Here is a 16,780-nt window from a genome sequence, read left to right as displayed (position 1 = left end):
TAGAAGTGATGGATGTTTTTTTTAACCCAGGGCACACAGAGTATCTGTGTGAAAGTCCACCGCCCTCCTCAATCACAGGATTCAAGACAAAATAAAAAGGCAGCGAAAGACAGAGGCAGAACAATTGGATGAGATTATTTTCCATTTATGTTATTACAAAGTTGTTATTTTATTTTCATATTTCTAAAGACTACAATAACATTGCAAAAATATTTTTTTTCCTCATTTCTACTTAGTTGGAACATGCTCCAAATGCTTCAAAGGACACAATAAAATGCTAAAACGGTGGTAAATTACATGTGTCTGAATCCAGTGTCCATGTGCATGTCTGTCTCTTTCAGCTTCCAGTGCTCGGTGTGTTTTCGTGCAGGCTCTGCAGGGCGAGGTCTGTCCACTTCATCTCTTGTTCTTTCACAGACTCTGTGGAGCCTCCGTTGTCCTGCTCAGCCTCAGGCAATTCACTCTGACAGAGAACAGGGGAGACAAGATGCCATGAACAAGAGGAGCAGTTCACTCTATACTTTATCAACAGTATGATGGTGTCAACACAAAATTGGAATATTTGAGGGAAGCAAAAGATTGTAAACTGGACTGTTAACAAACTCTATAAAAGGCTGTTGCTGATGCTAGCAATAATAAATAATAAAGCATTCACCAGAGGGATAGTGACATCTTCATACGGCAGTCTGTCTTCCCTCCAGGCATCATCAGTGAGATCCAGGACTCTCCCATCGCGTTGGATTTCACTGTCCATCCTCCGAGCAGGGCTCTGGTTCGTTAGGTAATTAGTTAGCCTCAAGCTAACTGCAACACTAAACACACTGTGGCAGAAGGTGGAGATACCTAATCAAAGTCCACCACAACAACAATAACGGTTTATCAAAGTCTGTGAACAATAGGTGGTTTCAGTTTCTAGTTTTTAGCATGATTTGAGCATGGATTTATAAAGGGAATGGGCTTGAGACTCGAGCAAAGCACCATTGTACGTAAACAGCTGGCGCTTGGTGATGATGTAACCCTACGATGCCTTCAAGTGCTGAAAAAAATAGGAAAATACTGAAGCTACACAATTTAAGTATGTGTTGAAAATCCGATTCAGTCACAGTCAATAGGTAATTATACTCACAATAATAATTACAAGAACAATAACATTAATGTGGGTTATAACCGTTGTAAAAAGGCTCCATGAAAGTAAAACATATTATGAAGACTACTCTATATAAAAAGACTACAGTTTCCAACGGTCGGCCATCTCACTTAATGTTTTGTGGTTTCCATGGTAACCAACACAACCAGATAAAGACAAATCGTTGTGTCGGTTTACTGCAATTGAAGGTAACTATATTTATTTGATAACAATGCAGCGTTTTATTCAGGGAGTATATTTGTTGTTGATGCTACTACATGTAACAATCGGCTTAGTTGGCGGACGTTACTTTAGCATCTAAACTTGCCATCAGTTTTACCAGGAGAAATATCCCTGTCGTGTCGTTTATATGGGCCTACTTTTGAAAAAGATAGCTCTGTGCTTGTAAATTTAGTTTTTGTAAATGACTTGTACAATGTTAAAGACTCATCAAATCCTTATATGCCTCATTTTTTTCATTGTCATCAAACATGTAGGCTATTTTAAGAGAATTACTATTTTAAGAGAAAGAGCCTCCATCAGCCAGTTTTACTGTAGACAACTAAAATGAGCTTGGTTTTGCGTAATCGTGTACTTAAGCTGAGGTTTGTGCATCCTGATATCAGTTTCTTTTTATAGACACTGCAATGATGTCAGCCTCTAAAGAACAGCAGGTAGAAAATACAACAATCTGTGCCAACCCTGGAAACCCAGTTTTCTCCTGCATGATGACTGCAGCAGCTAAATATGTACAGCCAGCACTGTGGACAAAGCCCCAGAATCCATTGTACAGGACTACTTCCAGTGGCTATGGTCTTCACTCTCCAACCTTGGAAACCTCACCATGTACTTTCCACCCTAAATCACAAAAATTCTCTGAAGACCTGGGCAAGAGTGGGATGTATCGTGACAACTCCTTCAATACTGCCATAGAGCGGAGCAGGGTGTGTGACTGCCCCAATTTACAAAACACCATCTAAATGCATGGATGACCGTTAATTCTGTGGTATATTGAGAAGCCTATGAGAAGTTTTAGATTAGAATTGACCACTCGAAGTGTAAATAAAGAAATATTCCTATGCAATGTATTCACGCAACGATCCTCTTCTTTTTTTAATGGGTTTTTAGACCCTTTTATTACAGCATTATCACAGGTCAGGTTATGAAATTATTTATTTCAGACATCAGCCACTTCTTATACAGATGATATTAGTGAATTCAGTGTTTATTCCATTACCGTACATTTTAAATATGTGTTACACTGCGCATTGTGGATGCTTTAATTTACTCAGTTCTTCTTCTGTCATATTAACGTTACATTAATTTGTGTTAATAAATGTCATCTTTTTGACGACCAATAAGCTGATATTTTTTTTTTAACCATTCAGTGGCACAGCACATATTCACCTGAAAAATATAATTGCTTGGTTCTCCCATTAAATAGCCTCTTAAGTAGTTTAGAAAAAACAATCCCTACTTCAAGATAATATCACGTTATTTTGTATTGCATTATTCTAGCACATCAATGTGGGTTCAATATGGTTCTTAAACAGTATAGATTCAAATAATGCAAATTATGACACCATGTATTGATGTATCTATTAAAAAGGCTAATGAGTTTTTTGTATTGTTTCAATCTTGTGATTTCTGATGATTGCGTTCAGGTACACTGGGTAAGTTTGGCTACGGAGTATCTGTTTGCCGAGGCATTCACGTGCTTCCGCCTAATTTCAATTTTTTTCTTTTCCTATATTTAACAATTGTAGTAACACACTTCTTAAAAAAATGTTCGTGTTGGTATTGTAGTCCAATGTAACTACTTTAGGCAACTTTGCTTTGTGTATTTTCATCTGATGTCATTTTATTGTTATAACTTGTTGCTTTTTATTCTTGCTTCTCGACATCTTTTTCCGTCATAACAATATGGTGCAAAATACACAAAAAACGACAACACTTTTTTTAGTGGGCTTCGTAATACCTCATGAATAATGAAAGAAATAGAGGAATTAAGATTCTATTTTACAAAAAGGGGAAACTGCGGTCTTTACTGTATGTTGACGTTGTGTTCCACAGAAACCCTCCTCCCTCCCCGGCCAGCCGCGCCTCCGCAGCCACAGCTGATGATGTCCAATGCTACGGAACTTAGCTAACAGCTAGCGGTGTAGCGACGTTTAAATGTCTACGAAGGTGTTAGCTGGCCGTCGTGTGAATGTGCTGTTTATAGGGTTCAGCAAAGGTGTGTTGAGAAATATAGACGTGAATGTTTATGTGCCCCTGTGCTTCACCAGCTTTTAAGTACCGCGTGTAGCTCAATGCTACTCACGTTAGCTTGCTTGTGTAGTTTGACAGTAGGATCAGTGGAGAGTCCAGCTAACCGGGCTAACAGCTAGCTGGTTAGCTACAACACAGTTAGCTAGTTAGCTGTCTGTTTTGTTAACTAACTTTACTTTGGTCTGGCTCGACTAAGTGTAAATGCTGCAGTTTTTCCAGTGGTAACGACGTAAGTATTTTGGTTCTAATTGACCAGTGTAGTTTACAAATGAAATGATAAGTGCGAGTTTGAGAGACTTGGATTTTATTTGGAACTGCTAATGTTACAATGCCTGCTTAGTACGTGGCTAGCTTGCTAGCCAGCTAACTGAAAATCTCTTGTTTGTCATTAATACTAAAACCTCTCAGTAATTTAGTACAAAACGATCTAATTGTTGATATACTGTGGATGTCGATTTAGACAGCACAGCTATAGATTAAAACAGCTAGACATCGTAAAGTACCTATGCTTGAGAGATAAACAGAAAAATGGCCAATGTTGATTTTGTTTGTAGTATTACAAGTTTATATCTGTCAGGCTTGACATTCATCTCATGCGTGTGTAACCGCAGCTAATTTTAAGCTTTGCTGCAGGCAGAACATTATCAGCTATTAAACAGTTAAATAAACTGCTCTGACTAACTTGTGGGCAACATTTCACCTTTTCTATTCTATTTTGTTTGTGTTGCTTCCACAGCTATGCCAGCCCTGGATGAGAACTGGACCCGAGCCTTGGGCTGTATATGATGTTCAGAACTTTTTTTCTTTCCATCACCTGACCCCTCCCGGCCCATTTACCCTCCATTATTACTCCCAAACCAATCCCACATCTCTGCTTGGCAACAGTATGATAGGTTCACGCTGACCCCACCCAGCCCTCTGGGACAAGAATATCCCAAAACCAAGCTCTCCAAATGATATGATAGTAGCCACCTGGATCACTTTTTGTGCTTGCAGGAGCCTCGCAAGGGTTCTGCTCTTCCTTTCCTCCTCAAACTCCCTTACTCCATTCAGGGAGACCCTTGCCAGTGTGGTCTACGGCACTGGAACCATGGGTAATAGCTGCGTATGCCGGGAGGATAGTGACTTGGAGGATCATCACCATGGGACGTCGAGGGCAACCCGAGGACAGGCTAGGCGGGTGGATCACGGTACAGGCGTAGGCGTTGATGCTGGAGAGGTGCGGAGCAGTAGACCCAGGGACCCGGTCAGGCCACCGCGCCGAGGCAGAGGTCCCCATGAGCCGAGACGGAAGAAGCAGAACGTGGATGGCCTGGTGCTGGACACATTGGCTGTCATCAGGACACTGGTAGACAAGTAAGTCTAATAATAGTAATGATATTGATAAAGATGAAGACTCAGCGGTCTGTATGGTTTTAAAATGAGTTTTCTATAGTTTTGATGGTGTCCGTTGAGTTCAGCCAACCAAAAGAACTACCAATGTCATTTAAGTGTAGAATACTTTAGTACTTAAAGTAGTGGTAATTACACGTGAAGCAGCAACAGTGCCACTGAAAAGAAATCAAGGTGTACATAGTACTATTGGATCTTCTTGACAAACTTTGTTTTCATAAAAATATATATATTAACATGAGGGGTTTATTTTTGTCAACTAGAGTAGTGAGGGTCAAATACTATGATCACCCACTCCACAGAAGCTACCCATGAAGCTCAAGCTCAGTCAAACTCGTGCCCACTAGAAAAATCATAGGAGTTGATGTCTTACAGCAGAAACATCGCATGAGGTTTTTTGTTGTCACAAACACACAAACATTGCATACATAACTTTTTAAAGGAGTAGTGGATACACCGTTGCCTTTGAGGTGACTAAGTCCTGTCTTTTATTACAATATAACCAAACACAGTTGTAATAATACATAAATATGTCTTCATAGGGGAAGTTATAATAGTTGACAAATACTGTACTTTAATAAACACTTAAAATGTCCTTATAGCTGCGTACAACGACATTATATTATTTATAAACTTTTTCAGCCTGCCTGAAACTTAGAAATGGCTACAACTTTAACCAAAAAAATCATCTTGGACCAAACTGACAAAGTTACGTACAATATCTGACTTTTTTCACCTGAACCAACAAAATAGAATAAGTGGAACTGATCTTATATCAGGACTAATCTTTATTTTAAACGACATCTGTGTGTCAAGATACTAAAATGTAACTGCAAGATCACTTTATTTGAATACTGATAGATATTGCAGTTTTAATAATTGTCTGTTGAATATTGTGTAGCCTGTGTGATACATGCATGTACATTTCCAAGAACTGCTTCTTGGCTTATGGCGTATGGCTTATAAATGAAAGAAAATTAAGTTACAGTATAACAAAGTTACTTTAGCAGTCTGAGCATCAAGCTGTAAAAATGAAAACAGTCTTCTGCCATGTCAAGTAACAGTAATGTCATCAAAAACAACATCCACTGAACTAAATCATTAACGCTTGCCTTAACCTATCCATGGGATAACATTACTTTGACATGACATTTGGGATTTATTGCGTGGGTCTGTACCAAACAAAGAGGTTTTCCTAAGTTTGTAGAATATGATGTGTAGGCCAGGACATCTCTGAATAAAATGGGATTTTGTCACACATTTCGCCTTTTACAAATATTGTGCCTCCTGATTTGAAAACTATTTTGATAGAATTCTGTTTAATTGATCATCCTGAGAGCAGAGTTTGTGATGAGAAGCATTTAGGTAAAATGAAAAGGATGTGGGAAACAGGCTATTTTCACATAATGTCCAAACTTTTGTTTTTCAGTGACCAAGAGCCCCCTTACTCCATGATCACTTTGCACGAGATGGCAGAGACAGGTAAGGAAACAATGACAACACACTGGGCAGAAACAGCACTTTGTCCAGTTAAAATTTGGTGCAGAATAAACCAAGCTAAGTGATGTTATGTGACGTAATGTGATGCAAAAGCAGTTTTCTTGTGTTTGAAATGAGGATCAGAGGTTATAACTTAGGAAAAGGTAGAAACATTAGCTCTAGTCAGAAAAGGTCATTTGAGGAAGTTGTCTCAGCCGACAAAACCTTATCCTGAGTATCTACTGACTAGTAAGGAGTCCCAGGAATTTAAACATGTCCCTTCCAAATGTGCTGCCCCCTCCCCCTCGGGCTGAGCTGGTGGGTTGTTTCTGAGAACTGCTGAGGCAGTGATATTACAGCAGCTTTGTAAGCAGCGGACAGCCGCACTCCTCTTCCTCTGTTCAGTGGTGGTTTGTCCTATTTAGCCTCCTTGACACCTCTTTCAAACCACTCTGTCCACTACGTGAACATATTTCACTAATTGAAACGTGTTGTTGAAAAGCAGGCCTAGCAGTAAGCATGTTTGGTGTGAGTTGAGAAGAAACACTGTTTTGAGAACCAACATGTACAAATCCTACACAAAGAAGATGGGTGGGTTTGAATATGGTGTAAAAGAGGCCATTTATGTAAAACTGGAGAAGCTTTAACTGAAGGGGCAACACCACCTGTCTGCTGCTTACAATCCTGCAGGAATGTTGCTGTCTCAGCACTTCTCCAACTTCTCCTTCTCCAACTGCAGTCGTGCTGATCCCGTGGTGTGCTCTTGTTGTCGCCCCTTTGCAAATTTTTGCAAAACTTGTGTTGTTGAACAGCATCAGACAGGCAAGACGCTATGTATCAAAAACTGCCGTAAACCCCAATTGAGATGCATATTCCAAATATGCTGTATACATATCCAAAGAATGCTCCTCAAGCTGAATCATATCAACATATTCCACATGTATCAATATGGAAATGCTAGATTCAGAATTCAGAACATCCAAACGGAATATGCTGTTTATATGACCCGTATCATATTCAGAATAATAGTGAAACTTTAGTGTGCATGTAAATGTTGTCGAGTTGCTCTCTTGATAGTTTGACTGACGGATCTATTCGGGTTTGTATCTATTTGGAACTTCAGTTTGTGTTTGGTTTGTTGTGTGCGTGCCTTCATGTTTCTGTGATGCTCTCATGCTGTGTGTGTTTTGTGTGTATGCTTATTTGCTAGCCTTTGAATTCTCGAGTTTGCACATATCGTGTTTGATGCTCACATGGCGTGGTGTTGTGTGCTTTGACAACAGCCAAGTTTGGTATTGGCTTGCAGATACTGAACCCTGAAGGCAGCCAAGCAGCAAGTCAGTCGGCCAGCCAGTCACTTTCTGTTTGACATGTGCCATGATGTTACATTATTCATCAGCCAGTTCGCCGGGGCTTTCATAAGTGATAGTGTTGTAGAGAGAGAGAATTTCTTACTGCATCATCTAATGGACAGGAAATGGATGTTATAGTATTAATGGTGCATCTGATACTCATAATGGGGCTTGCCTGTCTCACAAAGTGATTTCAGCACAATTATCTTTGAGTGTTCTGGTTTGATCGGGAATAATAATTGCTATTCCTGTGTTTTTGCATGTAGTGTGTGTTATTCTAATGAAAGAACACACTGGCCAGTCAGAAGTTTCTCCTCCTTGGTCCAGATGCATTCAATCTCAATTCCTCTCTTCTCCCTCAGATGATGGCTGGCTGGAGGTTGTCCAGTCTCTGATTCGAGTGATCCCATTGGACGATCCGCTTGGCCCTGCAGTGATAACCCTTCTGTTGGATGAGTGTCCCCTGCCCACCAAGGTTAGTGGCTTATGCCTTTGTATGACAGAGAGAGTCATAATGGGTAATAACTTTAACCCTCTGAACACCACAACCCGCCAGTGTGTTTGAAAGGCATGTTTTCTTTGAAACCGCCAAAAGTACATCATTTATCATAGCCAGAAACTGTAATATCAGAACTGTAGCTCTAATCAGGAAAACGATCTTTGTCTTCCTCGTTCCTATGACTTCTTCTGTCATTGGTTATTGTGTGTATGCACACGGGGATGTAGCTAGAAACTATGCCCCCTATGATTATAGCATTGCTGTGGTCACATGATATATTTTTTTACACCTCAAGGAACTGGCTTTTAACTTCCATCACATGTATTGTTTTCATTTGGCCTCTGCTTTCCACCCCCCCTCTCCCACACCACCTCCTTTTTTCCCTTTGGACAAATAATATGTGTTTAGGACCCCCTGCCTCCCGTTCCAAAGTAATCTGAGGACAAAGGACATACATTGACACTCTGAACAGTATGAACTCTGTACTCTCTCCAGTATTCAACAGCAATATGCTCTACCTAACAAAACACATTTTGCATGTTTTAAAAATATAAAATATAAAGCTGTGATGTGCGTGGCACGGTTTCTCTTTAGTTTTCTCCGTGCGGTTTCTCTTTAGCTCTCCTCTCTCCTTTCTTCCGCTCTGTGTGTGTGCACATGTGTGTGTACGTCAGGTGCGAAGCCCCGCCCTTCGTAAAACGGAGCGAAGGAGAGAATGTGAACGCGGGTTTTTTTTTTGAGTAAAAAAAACCACCTTGAATATCAGGCGGGGCTTTGGTAATGACAATGGTGGGGGAAACACTGATGTATGGATTTAGGAACATTGATTTTTCCATCCTAGAAACTGTGTATGTGACTTTCATTAGAGTAACTGATCCATCTCCTCTCTACAGGATGCTCTCCAGAAACTGTCCGACATGTTGAGTCTGAGTTCGGCTGTAGCACGACAGGACGCTCTAATCCCTGCTAAACACAGAAACACAACAGCTGTCCTCGGATGCCTGGCAGAGAAACTGGCTGGTACACGTTTACACAAGTGATATTTTTAATCCTTGAGTCAATTGCATTGCTCTGAACTGCTTTCATTGGCTCGCTCAGTATGAACTTGTAGACATTCAAGCTGATTGCGAAACAACTGAATCCAAGGTCTGTGTGTTAATCAACTTGCAGGGATTTTATATTAACTTTAGCTAAATTCCTAGTACTATATATTAAAGGGCTAGGATTGTTTTGGGAGGTAATTTCACAGTTTTTGCTACTTAATCAGAGGGTGGTATATTGAATAAACAATATTGTTGGAATCAAGAAGCAGCTCCTCTCAACTCAAGTCAGAAGAAGAAAAAAAACCCCTCTTGATTTTGACCTATCGACACAATTTCTTTACTTAAAATGTTTTTCTTTAGGTCCGGCTAGTATTGGATTGTTGAGCCCTGGAACCCTTGAGTACCTTCTAGAGAGCCTGGTAAGCAAACACACTCTCTTTCTGTGCGTTTTAGACGGTAGTGCAGTGGTCTTGCTAGTGTTACCAGTACCAGTGGACGTCTGTTTGTTTTTAGTGTCCCAATACAAGAGCATGTGATCTGCCTAGAAGGCTAATTTACAAAGGCAAAGTGAATCTGGAAAGCTTTGTATTCACAATGTTTCATAGGTTGTCTGTCTGTCTGTCTGTCTGTCTGGTCTGTCTGTCTGTCTGTTCTGTCTGTTCTGTCTGTCTGTCTGTTCTGTCTGTTCTGTCTGTCTGTCTGTCTGTTCTGTCTGTCTGTCTTGTCAGAGTTTTCCTTTTCAACAAAGTGTCTATTTTTGTGAGTTAGTGCTCGGTAGTTGCTACTAGGCAAGATAGCTAAACTGACAGTTTATGATGTAATGAATGATGTTTTGACTGGCAGGCAATCGGAAAGTAAAATGTATATGTTATATATTATTATTAATTATGTTTTATGATAATACACATAATACAATTAAACATTTTTATAATTATTTTCCAATGAGGCAAAATAATACTGTAAAAAAGAGCACAACCTAATGATCATTTTCTGCAAATCTCCTTCCAGAGCTCTGAGGCCCACCCGACTGTCATGCTGTTTGCTCTCATCGCTTTGGAGAAGTTCTCCCAGACCAGTAGGTTCACTCAGTGTTTTAAGGCCAGCGCATATTAAACATTAATGATGAGACTGGTGCAAACTAGTGACTTCCTTACTAAAGATTACCAAGATGAGACATAAAGTGACCTTTTCAAAGGAATGAGCAAAGAGGGTATGACAACAGGCATGTCCAGTGTCTCAACTTCTGCTTTCTACTACTTCCCTGTTGGTGGTTTGTTTGCTTTTGCATATAAAATGTTCTGCTGTGAGGTAGAGACACAGATTTGCTGTTCTTCAACAGCTTCTTCTGTTTATTTAGAAAAAACTACCTGAATCAACTTTTTTACAATCACTTGTTGTTCATGTTTTAACTGGCCTTTGCACTTATCCTAACATCCTAACATCCTAACATCCTCATCCTACTTAGGTTTTTAAAGACATATTTCACAAAAGTCACTTTCTTCTCTGACACAGATTTATTTTGAGAGTTGTTGGACTGTTTTAACGTGCCTGCCTTGTGCATTTTCTTCCCTCCAGGTGAGAACAAACTGACAGTGTCTGAGTCTTGTATCAGCAATCGACTCGCTGTCCTGGAGTCGTGGGCAGAGCAGCCTGACTACCTGAAGAGGCAGGTCGGATTCTGCTCTCAGTGGAGCCTCGACAACTTGTGTGAGTAGCCCCAAGCTTTCAACTGTGTATGTTTGTTTTCAGTCAAATGTCCTTGTTAGTTTCTTTTTCATATTTAGTCAACGTCATCAGGTTTTTTTAGCTGTAAGTTTTAGCTGACTTAAAGTGTGGGCATTTTAGTCAACAATATTGCAGTTTGATATTATCATAGTTGGTGGTTAATGATGGCGGGGCCGTCTCCTCACTGTCTCGTCTTAGTCGAGGAGAAAAAGATTGTTGACAAACATATTTCGTCATAGTTTTCTTTAACAAAATGAACACTGGTTTGGAATCACATTCTACACAATTAAGTATTTGTGTGGGTCCCTGAATAAAATAAATGTGATGAGGTTTCCTCTGTCGTCCTCCGTCCAGTCCTAAAGGATGGTCGTCAGTTCACCTACGAGAAGGTCAACCTCGCCAATATCAACGCCATGCTCAACAGCAATGATGTCAGCGAGTACCTCAAGATCTCCCCTACTGGACTAGAGGTGTGTGTGTGTGTGTGTGTGTGTGTGTGTGTGTGTGTGTGTGTGTGTGTGTGTGTGTGTGTGTGTGTGTGTGTGTGTGTGTGTGTGTGTGTGTGTGGTGTGTGTGTGTGTGTGTGTGTGTGTGTGTGTGTGTGTGTGTGTGTGTGTGTGTGTGTGTGTGCGCTAAACAACATGAAAGACCAAACATGTTTTCTCTTCACTACCCTTTAGGCCCGATGTGACGCCTCGTCCTTTGAGAGCGTGCGTTGCACATTCTGCGTGGATTCAGGCATTTGGTACTACGAGGTGACGGTCGTTACATCGGGCGTGATGCAAATCGGATGGGCCACCAAGGACAGCAAGTTCCTCAACCATGTACTTGTCTTCAGTGTCTGCACTCTTCAGCTTTTCCACATTCTGCAGTCACACAATTTAACGTTTTGTATGTGTGCGTGTGTTACAGGAGGGTTACGGGATAGGAGACGATGAATATTCATGTGCGTATGATGGCTGCAGGCAGCTGATCTGGTACAACGCTCGCAGTAAACCTCACTCTCACCCCTGCTGGAAGGAGGGTAAGCATTACACACACAGTCTGAGGACTATCATTCTTTTTGTATTTCTCCACCATACACTACAAAGAAAGTTCATTGTCAGTCTGAACAGCAGAACAGAGGGGACACCACGCTTTAAATGTCGGACTCCTTTGTTTAGAAATTGCTTTATTGTTCTTAGTGTCTCTGGGGTGTTTTGTGATTTTTAACACCCACTTGCTGCTGTAGCCGCCAGCATTCAGTCTCTAAGTTACCTTAGTTAGCGTGCCAAGACTTAATGCTTTTGCGTGTGGCCTGTTTAGGAGATGCCATTGGCTTCCTGTTGGACCTCAGCAAGAAGCAGATGATCTTCTATCTGAACGGACACCAGCTGCCGCCAGAGAAACAGGTCTTCTCCTCGGCCACGTAGGTCCACACACAAACAATCACCTCCTTAATAACTGTCATTCTTTCTATGGTTTTTGTTTCTGTGACTTTTGTTTTAATGCTTTATCACTTCTTTCCTTTCTTTCTGTCCTTTCTTTTTCCTCCTTCTTTCCTGTGTATGTTCCTCTTCTGTCCCTTTCTTAAATTAACCCTGATCTCTTCTTCACCTCTGTCTCTGTCAGGTCCGGTTTCTTTGCGGCAGCCAGCTTTATGTCATACCAGCAGTGCGAGTTTAACTTTGGGGCCAAGCCTTTCCGTCACCCACCCTCTGTCAAGTTCAGCACCTTCAATGATTTTGCTTCACTGCTGCCCAGTGAAAAGATCATCCTGCCCAGGTAAAAAATAAAGCTCGTCCTTAAAGGGGTTTCAAAGGCAGTGTCTGAAAATAGACTACACTCTGAGAATTTGGAAAGACAATATGCAATCTGTTGCCTTACCCTACTGTCCTTCGACTAGTGACTCATTTGTTTGCACACAGCGTCCAACACGTAGGGATGACATGATGCAAACATGACTCCAGTGTTCATAGATAATTTTCATCACTCAATAATTTGTTGGCTGTAAATGTAATTACTAGTTAAGGAGTTTCCTAGTTTATTACCAGTATTTAGATGTAGTGATATGAACAGAGATAATGCAACAGACCTATCTTATAGCAGGCACTTAGTTATGACTATTGGGGTATTCAGTCGATCGTAACGGTGACCTAGTATCCAGGATACACAGTGGAACACTTAAATGAAATGCACATATTAATATAAACTATTATACCCGAGTGTGATGAGACAAAATGTCATTTTAAGGGTCTACCAGCCTGTAATAAATAACATACTTTGTGAAGCTTAAAGTGATCAATTTAGTTGATTTAACTCTGTAGCAACACACAACCTGGGACATTAGCTGAATCAAGACTTCTCTGACACACTGTCACTAAAAAAAGGACATTAAGGCTAGTATTCGCTCAGGACTAGCATCACCTGCTGACCTTCAGGGATTTGTAATAAACCCGGAAGTAGTCTGTGATCCAGTGCGCCAAATGAATAGTTTCACCGCAAGTTACTTACCATATCATTTCCATATTTTGCCAAACACAGAAGTCATTGCATAATAATAGTTTGAATATCATATAGTATAATACATCTGTATTTTTAAAGGGGGTGTTGCGCAGGGCTTTGACATCATACCCTCGGGGATAACGTCAGTAAATTCAAGTAAAATACAGAATTTGAGTATCTCGTAATCCCTTTACACGTGTGTGTGTGGGGGGGGGATTCCAAATCACATGAGGTCCCCTGGTTATGCGTCTCATGTGAATACAGCGTTAGAAAGGCATTATTGCAGTGTAGTTTTTATTGGATCAAGCTGTTGTACTTATATATATATTCAAGTTTTAAGCTTCATCTTGAGGATACAATTAGGGCACACTAGGTGAACAGTGGCATGGGTAACAAAATAATAAGGAATTAAATGGCTAGCCAACCCACATCTGTATCTTCATGTCGATTTGAAGTGCCAAGTTGTCATCACTATACAGAGAAGAATACAGCTTTAATCTGCTTGTGTGTGCTTATTTGTTTATATGTGCGTGTTTCCCAGACACCGGCGTCTAGCCTTACTAAAGCAGGTTAGCATCCGAGACAACTGCTGCACGCTGTGTTGTGACGTCATGGCTGACACGGAGCTGCGGCCCTGTGGACATGGGTATGTGTGCATCTGGTGTGAACAAACCGTGCTATACATTTTCAAACTGTTTAAATCAATCAATCTTAAATCTTTGTGAGCAAAGAGAGATTTTCTTCTGTTGTGCGTTTTCTATGGATGGATAATAAAATCTTCCTTCATGCCCCCCCTCATCTTCCTCAGTGGTATGTGTATGGAGTGTGCCTTACAGTTAGAGACGTGCCCCCTGTGCCGGCAGGACATCCAGACCCGCGTCAGACTCATTGCACATGTCTCCTGACAAACCTCCTGCCCCTTCTCCAATAAGGAGGGACGCACAAGCCCTACAGCCTCCTCCTCCTCTGATCCCCTCTCACCCAGCAGGGCTGGATCGGCGCCGCCACAATGTTGTGATGATACCACAACTGTGACTTCTGGTCGGAGTAAGCGACGATGGAGGGACGGAGAGAAGAAAAAGAGGAGATGAGAGGAGGGGAAATGTACCACAGCTGGGTCACCAGGAGCTTTCTCTCATGTACCTACTTCACCTCTTTTGTATCCTTCTGACAACTCGCTGCAGAAGCTGGGAAAGGAATCGTCAACTTTCTACCAACAGTGTGTGTTTCAGACAAAGAGCAGAAGGGAGGAGCAGAAACAATTTAACGAGATTAAAGACGGAACCAACCTCTTATCTGCAAGCCCCTGCCTAGAGTTATTAGACATCCTTTCTATGATATGAGGATCCCACTGCGCTTTCAGCCCAGAGGCTACTACTATTTAATCCCATCATCGTCATGCACACGTCTGCAGATCTGAAAGGGCTGGGTGGCAGAAAAGAGTACAGCCTGTAGTTCACTATTAAACCCAAGGTACAGATACATTTGAGATAGTCTCACTTTCATGTTTTTGGGTATAGATATGCGAATGATGGTGTTCTCGAGGTAGCATTTTTATTCTCAAGGTTATACCAACACCTATCCTTCGGTCAGCTTCACTGTCCGTACTGATTGATCGCCCACTGGTAGAGTTTGAAAAAAGACCTCATTGGTTAAAATATCAGATATTGCTCTTGGTGTCATAAAGCTTTAAAGTTGCCGAATTATTCCAAGAGTTTTCTGGTTCAGTTTACAATGTAAAACTAAATCCTGTGTTGGATCAGAGTACGTTGATGACAAAATTATTGTCTTAAAACGAGTAGAAAAAACTACTTGAATCTGTATTGGAAGTCATTTTAAGCACGGCTGACCCTGCTGCTTTTTGTGCTTTATTGTCTTTGCTCAGATGTTATTTCCTCCGTCTTTGTCATGTCTGTGACAACCACAACAAATAAATACACAAAGTCTGGAATTTATAGAGAGTTAATCTTTCATTGAAATCCATCGGTTTTCTCTCCCAATTATAAGTGCTTATGTTTAAGGACCCAGTGAGAGAGAAATATACAATTACATTTGGAATTGCTTGATTGATGCTAACAATTTGGCAATGACTTGTAATGCAGCTTCACCCTGAGTCAGGCTCAGTTGAGGGGCAGCATAAGTAAATATGTCTTAATTTGTTTGTAATGACAAACGTGCGTCTGCATTAAGGCGACTTTTTTCAATCATCAGAATGCGATTTAATTTTGTATTATAAATGATGGTGAACGCTGATGTAGAAACTTGACAGTGTTGTATTAGCGGATCAGTAAATTGTTTAAAACAAATGTGAAATGTTTAAGTGAATCGTTTTTCCTCAATATCAGTTTACTAAATATCCCAGGGTCATTCTTAAGATGTTGTCATTCTGGGTCTGATTTGGCAGTGAAATACTTGATGTGAATTAGCAAAGAAAGTACACACAACGCAGTGACGTTACCTAAAGAGTGTGGGCTTCAGTACAGAATGTTTTATTTTATTTATGTTGTTACCAATCACAGCATAAAGAGTAAATCTTTTGGAAGCGTGTCGTCCAATATATCTATCAGACTGAGTCAAATGTGGTTGCCCTCTTTGTGCTTTATATAACATGGCACATCTCTGCTCTCGTTTAGCCATTTCTCCATCTTTGTCCCTGTCTTCATAAACCTCATGTTTTCTTTCTGTCCATCTTTTACTTGAAGAATCTCTGGGTTGACTGAATGACATTTGTATTTTGGAAACGGGTGATGAAATATGAGAGATTGTGTTTCAAGAAAAACTATTTGTACAATTACAAAACTCAATGACACTTCAAATTATCATACTGAATAATTTAGGATTTATTTTGGTCAAATTGTTTATGAAAGAGTTACTTCTCCACCAAATAGCATGAACACAATCTTTTAAATCATTCAGACTATACTGGAATGATTTCTAAAGGGTAACCTGCATCTCTCAGTAGGTCAAAAGACTGGTCTGGTCACTGTTTGCTATCTTGTATTTCCTGGAGCACCTTATACTGTACATGCAGGTGAGAGAAATTAAACGTTGTCTCTACGGTTGGAGATGAAGTTCAGGATTGTATAGAATAAGTTGTGGGTTGTATTTAAAACATCTAAAATGGAATTTTGCCCCAGAGTTCCCAAAGATGTGACTGAAAAATTGTTGTTTCCTGGATTGTTATTTGTAATAAATGTATGTTCATGTGATTTTGTTTGTTTGACTGAGTCGTGTTTCTTGATCGCAAATCTTTTCTTTCAAAAACAGGAGTGGAAAGATGTTGCTTCTTTAACACTGGCTATCCAGTTGTTTGAACACCAGCACATGCAATGTGTTCATAAACAATGTGTATAAAGAATATACATACATTATATATACACATTTATTTATACAGACATTATTGTTAAAA

The 16,780-nt window shown here is 40.4% G+C and overlaps 2 protein-coding genes across 3 annotated transcripts; one reads left to right on the top strand and one right to left on the bottom strand.

Annotated features, from left to right (window-relative positions):
* Window positions 1-119: 119 nt before the first annotated feature.
* On the bottom strand, window positions 120-1,020 carry anapc13 (anaphase promoting complex subunit 13). Its single transcript, XM_029434150.1, has 2 exons — window positions 656-1,020; window positions 120-463 (listed from the first exon to the last, which is right to left on the bottom strand). Exons 1-2 carry the CDS (start codon window positions 752-754, stop codon window positions 338-340), a joined length of 225 nt encoding a protein of 74 aa, XP_029290010.1. The 5' UTR covers window positions 755-1,020; the 3' UTR covers window positions 120-337.
* Window positions 1,021-3,199: 2,179 nt separating this feature from the next.
* On the top strand, window positions 3,200-16,580 carry rspry1 (ring finger and SPRY domain containing 1). Of its 2 annotated transcripts, none has more exons than XM_029434256.1 (15): window positions 3,200-3,362; window positions 4,134-4,753; window positions 6,219-6,271; window positions 7,983-8,095; window positions 9,013-9,139; window positions 9,523-9,581; window positions 10,171-10,237; window positions 10,738-10,869; window positions 11,242-11,357; window positions 11,568-11,711; window positions 11,800-11,911; window positions 12,193-12,295; window positions 12,499-12,651; window positions 13,913-14,017; window positions 14,180-16,580. In XM_029434256.1, exons 2-15 carry the CDS (start codon window positions 4,356-4,358, stop codon window positions 14,274-14,276), a joined length of 1,779 nt encoding a protein of 592 aa, XP_029290116.1. In that variant the 5' UTR covers window positions 3,200-3,362; window positions 4,134-4,355; the 3' UTR covers window positions 14,277-16,580. The 2 variants fall into 2 exon arrangements, with proteins under 2 accessions (XP_029290116.1, XP_029290115.1); XM_029434255.1 differs by having other exon boundaries at window positions 3,200-3,626.
* Window positions 16,581-16,780: the final 200 nt, after the last annotated feature.

This window comes from Cottoperca gobio, chromosome 6 (assembly GCF_900634415.1).
Source record: "Cottoperca gobio chromosome 6, fCotGob3.1, whole genome shotgun sequence".
NCBI classification, from domain to species: Eukaryota; Metazoa; Chordata; class Actinopteri; order Perciformes; family Bovichtidae; genus Cottoperca; species Cottoperca gobio.
This window is presented reverse-complemented; position numbering and strand designations above follow the sequence as displayed.